Below are 7,307 nucleotides of genomic sequence, written 5' to 3'. Positions count from 1 at the left end.
ACTATTATACTTCTCTCTAAATTCTCTCTTTCTCTCTCTCTCTCTCTCTCTCTCTCTCTCTCTCTCTCTTTCTCTCTTTACATTTCTTCTTCTTTACAACTCCATAGCTGAACTCTCGAGTTTCTTGTAACTCCTAAAATAGCTGCTCGATCCTCGAATTCCTTGCTGAATTCCTGCAATTGAGTTAACAGTGGTATCAGAGCTGATCATCCTCGGCAGTCATGGCGAAAGGTGTTCGATCAAATGACACATCAACAGAAGAACCAGGGAATTTACGTGAATTGATACAGAAGTTAATTGCAAATGTTGGGGCTTTATTTGGAGAGGTCTCAAATCTGAAATGTCTGGACTAGAATGTTCTTGAACTAAAGGAACATTTGACTCATTCTGGAGAAAATCGAAGGGATAAAACTCCTATACAATATGAAGGCGAACCATCTGATAAAAGGTCACCAAGAAAAAAGAGTCCTGCCAGTTATAACCATCACAACTCCAATTTCTCGAGTCGATCAAGGATGAAATTCTTGAGGTTTAATGGGGAAGATCTGAAGTCGTGGCTATTCAAAATTGAGCAATTCTTCTCCACGGAGAAGGTTCCTGCTGAAGAAAGAGTGGAAGTGGTTGCAATGCAGTTAAAAGGTGAAGCTATACAGTGGCATTTAGCATTTATGAGGTATAGGCAATATCTCCAATCAGCTACATGGACTGAGTATGTGGTGGCATTGGTGGAAAAATTTGGAGTGGACTTTGATGATCCTATGGAAGAGATCAAGAAGATCAGACAAACAGGTACTGTCAAGGAGTACCAAGCTGTTTTTGAAAGGAATCTCACAGGAGTTAATCTGTCACAAGAAAATACCATTAGTTATTTTTTTGGTGGACTGAAACATGAGTTGAATATTGCAGTAAAACTCATCAATCCCACTACCTTATCTCAGGTGTACAAAACTGCTAGGATGCAAGAGGCTTATTTAGCTGCTATTAGACAACCTTCTTCAGTCAGCAATACACCAACCAGTGGCCCCAGAAGGATCATGGATCAAAGAAATAATAACAGACCATTATTGCCAACTCCTAGCCAAGGTAATGCTGGGACTTCTAAAGGATTTAACAGAAGGAGTTTGAGTCTAGATGAGATGAATGAAAAAAGGGCTAAAGGTCTATGCTACTTTTGCAATGAAAAATATGTAGTGGGGCATAAATGTAAGAATTTGAAACAGATATACTTACTTGAATTAGAAGAATCAGAAGAGGGGGTGTTTTCAGAGGAATCAGTGAATGAGTTAGAAGAGCACGAGATGGAATTGTCACAACCAATGGAGCAGATGGAAATTTCCATTCATGCTCTGAATGGATCCTTGGGGTACATGACACTAAGAGTGACTGGGTATCATTCTCAAAAACCTTTGCACATCTTAGTGGACACAGAAAGCTCTCACAATTTTATGGACCCTGAGTTAGTGGAGAGATTAAAATTATCTGTGAGAGCAATTACACCACAGCTAGTAGCAGCAGCCAATGGAAACATGTTAAAGGTGGATAAAGTTTGCAAAATCTCTTGGCTTCTACAGGGAGCTGAATTTTCTGCTGAATTCTTGCTACTGCCCTTGGGATCTTGTGGGGGTGGTACTAGGAGTTCAATGGTTATTAACATTGGGGGATATCAAAATAAACTTCAGAACACTCACCATGGAATTCTATTACAAAGGAAGGAAGCATGTACTTAGAGGATTAGGAAAGCAAATTCTAACTCCTGGAGCTGGAAAGTTGGCTAGAATTTCAGGTAAACAATATGAATTATGCATGATACAAGTAATGCCTCCTATGTGTAATGAAGTACAATGTTGTTCTTTCGAAACTAAAGAGACATTTGAACAAGATCCTAGTCTACTGAACTTGTTAAATGAGTTTAGGGAGTTGTTCAAAGAACCTACACAACTGCCACCATCTAGAGGAGTGTTTGATCTTAGAATTGTCCTTCAAGATAGAACTAAACCTATAAACAAAAGACCATACAGGTATCCCTCAGTCAAGAAGGATGTTATCGAAACCTTAGTAAAACAGATGCTAGATCAAGGTATTATCCAACCAAGTAGCAGCCATTTTGTTGCACGTGTAGTTTTGGTTAGAAAGAAAGATGGTACCAAGAGGCTGTGTGTCGATTATAGGGATTTGAACAAGCATACAGTAAAAAAATAAATTCCTTATTCTTATTGTAGAAGATTTACTGGATGAACTAGGGGGATCTGAAATCTTCTCAAAGATAGACTTGAGGTCTGACTATCATCAACTAAGAATGGAAGTTGAGGATGTACCAAAGACTGCTTTTAGAACCCATGCTAGCCATTATGAGTATTTAGTAATGCTCTTTGGGTTGTCAAATGCTCCCGCAACTTTTCAAGGATTAATGAACTCAGTTTTCCAGAAGTTCCTTAGGAAGTATGTCTTAGTCTTTTTTGATGACATACTGATATATAGCAGCAATATGGATGATCATCTATTGCACTTGAAGTCTATTTTTGGAGAAATGAAGAAGCATCAACTATTTGCTGAACAGAGCAAAATGTTTCTTTGGGGTTCAAAAGATAGAATATTTGGGGCATTTTATTACTGTTGAAGGAGTTTCAACAGACCCTCAAAAGGTAGAAGCTGTGAAGGAATGGCCCTTACCCACTAATGTTAAACAACTTAGAAGATTCCTTAGGCTAGCTGGTTACTATAGGAGGTTTATCAGAGGGTTTGGTTCCATTAGCAAACCATTAACCGACCTTCTCAAGAAAGATAATTTCAAATGGTCACTTGCTGCTTCAGAAGCCTTTGAACAGCTGAAGACTGCATTAATTCAGGCTCCCGTATTGGCATTACCTGATGCTCACAAGACCTTTATTGTTGAAACTGATGCAAGCGGACATGGTATAGGGGCTGTTTTAATGCAACAAGGGCATCATATTGCTTTTATCAGTAGAGCACTCTCTCCCAGACATGCTGCTCTTTCAGTTTATAAGAGAGAACTTTTAACTATTGTTCATGTTGTCACAAAATGGTCCCAGTACCTACTTGGTCAAAAATTTATTATAAGAACTGATCATAAGGCCCTTAAATTCCTAATTGAGCAAAAACTACACAAAAATTCTCAGCTTATGTGGCTAACAAAGTTGATGCCTTTTGACTATGTTATTGAATACAAGAGATGAGTGGAAAATCAAGTAGCAGATGACCTATTTAGGGTACCTAGAGCTGAGTTATTCTCTTTAGTAATCTCTACAACTAGTTCAGGGCTGCTGCAAGCTATCTTTGATAGTTGGAATACAAATGTTGATTTGAAGGCCCTCATTGAATAATTACAGACCAATCCAGACAGTAACAGTCAATTTACATGGACTCACAATCAGTTGAGAAGGAAGGGGATGCTAGTAGTTGGAAAGAACCCTCAACTTAGAAGGAGTATTATATCATTATGGCATTCTACCCCTTAAGGTGGTCACTCTGGCATAGAAGTAACACTTAAGAGGATTCTATCACTATTCAACTGGAAGGGGATCGGTGAAGATGTCAAGCTTTTTGTTTTGGCAGCCTACCCTGACTTTTTGCAACCACTCCCTATTCCTGAGGTAGTTTGGTCTCAAATCAGTATGGATTTCATAGATGGCCTTCCTAAATCCCATGGATATGAAGTCATCTTAGTCATAGTGGATAGATTGAGTAAATATAGTCATTTTATTCCTTTGAAATACCCCTATAATGCTCAGTCTGTGGCTAAGATATTCATAGAGATCATATACAAACTACATGGATTACCAAATTTCACAGTGAGTGACAGAGATGCAGTATTTTTAAGCACCTTTTGGCAGGAGTTATTTGCAATTCAGGGAGTTCAATTAAACACCTCGACAACTTATCATCCTCAATCAAATGGCCAAACTGAGGTCCTAAACAGGTGCTTAGAGACCTATCTAAGATGTTTCTACTCTGAAGAAGCCACAGATTGGTATTCCTATTTACACATGGTTGAGTATTGGTATAACACTTCCTTCCACACTGCCATAAAACTACACCTTATGAGGCACTTTATGGAAGGCCACCACCACTTCACTTACCCTATTTACCAGGAGAATCAGCTTTCACTGAGGTTGATAACACCTTACTTAATAGGGAGATGAAGCTCCAATTATTGCAGCATCACCTATTGAGAGCTCAACTCAGGATGAAACAACAAGCTGACAATCATAGAAGTGACATGAATTTTGAAGAGGGAGATTGGGTATACTTCAATGCTCAACCTTACAGACAAGTGACCATTACCTCACAACCTTTCCATAAATTGGCTTCCAAATATTATGGACCCTTCCAGATTGCTAAGAAAGTAGGCCCTGTGGCATATACCCTCTTATTCCCACTATCAGTTAAAATACACCCCACTGTGCATGTTTCTCTCCTGAAAAAATACTATGAGTTACCTACACAAGTTACTTACCCTCCTACCAATGACATTGCTAGTCCTCATTGGTCTGAGCCAGAAGCTATTTTGTAGAGAAGGATGATTAAGAAGGAAAATAAGGTTGTTGTTCAGGTTTTGGTTAAATGGGCTGGATTGCCAGCTGATAGTGCTACATGGGAGTTTTTTAATGCCTTGAAGATTAGGCGTTCCCTCACTTTGATCCTTGTGGTCAAGGATCTTCTCCAGGAGGGAGTATTGATACACAAATTATACAGTAAGCTCAAGAACAATTCAGTTCAATGCCACGTCAGCTTGGTAGTTAAAAGTTAGTTAGGGGTCAGCTGAATAAACAATAGTCAATTCTCAATTCTTATATAGCATTGTAATTCAAAGTTACATATCATAATCAGAACTATTACACTTCTCTCTAAACTTTCTCTCTCTCTCTCTCTCTCTCTCTCTCTCTCTCTCTCTCTCTCTCTACATTTCTTCTTCTTTACAACTCCATAGCTGAATTCTCGAGTTCCATGTAACTCCTCGAACAACTGCTTGATTCTCGAATTCCTTGCTGAATTCCTGCAATTGAGTTAACAATGTTATTTTCTTTCACCAAGAGGCGTTACTGTATGAGAGGAATAAATGCCAATAAGATTGTGAAAAAAGATAGGTGTAATTCCTTATTAGTTTTTAAAAATAGCATAAAATAAATGGGAATATAAGAAGAAACAGAAGGGAAAACCCCAAAAATTTGAGAATAATAGATAAATGTGATTCTTAGCCAAAGAGAGGTGCCAACTCATCTTTTTTATTTCCTCCTATATATATATATATATATATATATATATATATATATATATATATATATATATATATTATTTTTTTCTAAGGGATGATTTTCCACTCTAAAACATTTTCAACCTCATAAACTTATAAGTTTATTGCATATATTATCATTTAAAACGCCATTATTGTTTCATAACTATAACATCATAATTCACTATTATACACCACAAACCGTTACAATTCTCACCATGAAATATCTCTGTGAAAGAGAAAGCCAACTTTTTAAAAAACAAATTTTTGCAACATGTCAAATTCTTCTTCGTTCAATGAAATTTTCATTCATCCTACCAGACATAAAGAAAGATTCAGTGATATGCCTATCATTTTCATAAGCTATTACATAACCGTTGATTAATTGAAAGTGTGCAATATTGCTATGTTGGATCAATCTTTGGCAGCAAAAAAGAATGTCTTTTTCAATTACTTTGGGTGTCAAAAACGCGGAGAGGGACACGTACTCAGTTGACCAAATGGTTTTTCACCTTCAATTTTAATTAAACACGTTTTAGTGAAGGTTCCAAAAGAGAAGATTCTAAATTCCATACGTGTCAATTGTTGTAAGCTTGGCTTAAGCTTTGGGCAGTAGTTTTAACCGTTGTATTATTTGTTGCTTTTTCTAATATGTCTTTATTCCTTTAAAGAGAAAGATAAAGAGGAAGAAAATAGAAGTGCGTAGGGTTTGTCATTTTTGTATGATTATTATGGATGAATTTTCCTCGTTTTTCTCTCTTAGGTACTAACAATGAAGTCAATTTAATTCCTTTTAATTTCTATATTTGGTTTAATGATGATAATAAGTGCATTCATATGTTTTGATGATGGTCCATGTACAAAATCTATTTAAGAAAGTAGATTGTGTAGAATTAATTAAAGAGATAACGTATGCACACACCATAACGTAACTAATGGGAGATTCTAACACTCTCCTCCTCGACATCTCTAGCATAGTAAACAAAACATGAGGGCATCAAATATCAAGGATGAGTGTGACTCTAATATCATATTAAGTAGAAAATTGATTTTGGATTTAACTCAAAGCTAATTTACAGTCTCCAACTTCGTTTCTATTCATCAAACACCTTCAAAATTAATTGACCCGCCATCTCCTTCCTTCAATTGATGCCTCGTGAGAAGACAAAGATATGCGTATCATGACAACTAATTTGGTGAAGTTTGTGGTGTTATCTAATACAATTAGTGGTAACCACACTCTAAATTAATTATTTATCCCAGTCTGAACCCATGCGTGGCATGCGTTGATGAAACATAAGATTTGATAAAGTTTTGTTAGGTTAGATATGAGTATAAATCCAAAGATGCAAGCAAATGTTGGTTAAAGTTCGACTATAAAATATCAAGGTATATAAAGTTAAGTTATCAAAATAAATTAAGTGACGAGTCACATGCAAAATGTTTAAGTTAATGACTGTAATCAAACAACAACTAAATCAATACTAAAGTAAACTAAATATCGAGGTATCCGTTTGTATGTGCATTATTTATATAAACCGGGAGCCAGGTGCGAAGCTACATATCACCCATATAGTAGCTGCGAAATTTCCTAGATTTGGTGTGATATATAAAGGCAGTGTAGATCTTTCTCACTCATTCTAGAAGCTATCACCAACATCAAAATGCTCTCAAAACCCCTTTAGAACTCCCAGAAACAGTCTAAGGCAGTCGAAAGTGAATCTAGTAGGATCTAGCATGAAGGAGTTTGAAATCATCGCTATAACCAGAGGCGGACCCAGGATTTTTACGGGATGAGGGCACATTATTCTGCTCAACTAGTGCCCCTAAATACTTTTAGTGTTCAGGGTGCCAACTGCTTTAAATTAACCATTTTCAAAGTATATATATATATATATATACAGAATTTCGGCCGAAGTTTATGGGGTCCGATGACCCCTTACCCATACACATGGGTCCGTCTCTGGCTATAACACCCATTATCTTGTTGTATTGATTCTAGAGATCTCGTCGATAAATTATATTGCATATATAGGTAAAATATTAGGTTTTAAAG

General features: G+C 36.7%; 1 protein-coding gene across 1 annotated transcript; it reads left to right on the top strand.

Annotated features, from left to right (window-relative positions):
• Window positions 1-221: 221 nt before the first annotated feature.
• On the top strand, window positions 222-3,194 carry LOC138895470 (uncharacterized). The gene is made up of 5 exons (XM_070180159.1): window positions 222-326; window positions 372-1,719; window positions 1,838-2,077; window positions 2,220-2,439; window positions 2,558-3,194. Exons 1-5 carry the CDS (start codon window positions 222-224, stop codon window positions 3,192-3,194), a joined length of 2,550 nt encoding a protein of 849 aa, XP_070036260.1.
• The last annotated feature ends 4,113 nt before the right edge of the window (window positions 3,195-7,307 follow it).

This window comes from Nicotiana tomentosiformis, chromosome 7 (genome assembly GCF_000390325.3).
Source record: "Nicotiana tomentosiformis chromosome 7, ASM39032v3, whole genome shotgun sequence".
In the NCBI taxonomy this organism is placed as follows: domain Eukaryota; kingdom Viridiplantae; phylum Streptophyta; class Magnoliopsida; order Solanales; family Solanaceae; genus Nicotiana; species Nicotiana tomentosiformis.
The sequence above is the reverse complement of the archived record's forward strand: the minus strand, read 5'-3'. Positions and strand labels throughout refer to the sequence as shown.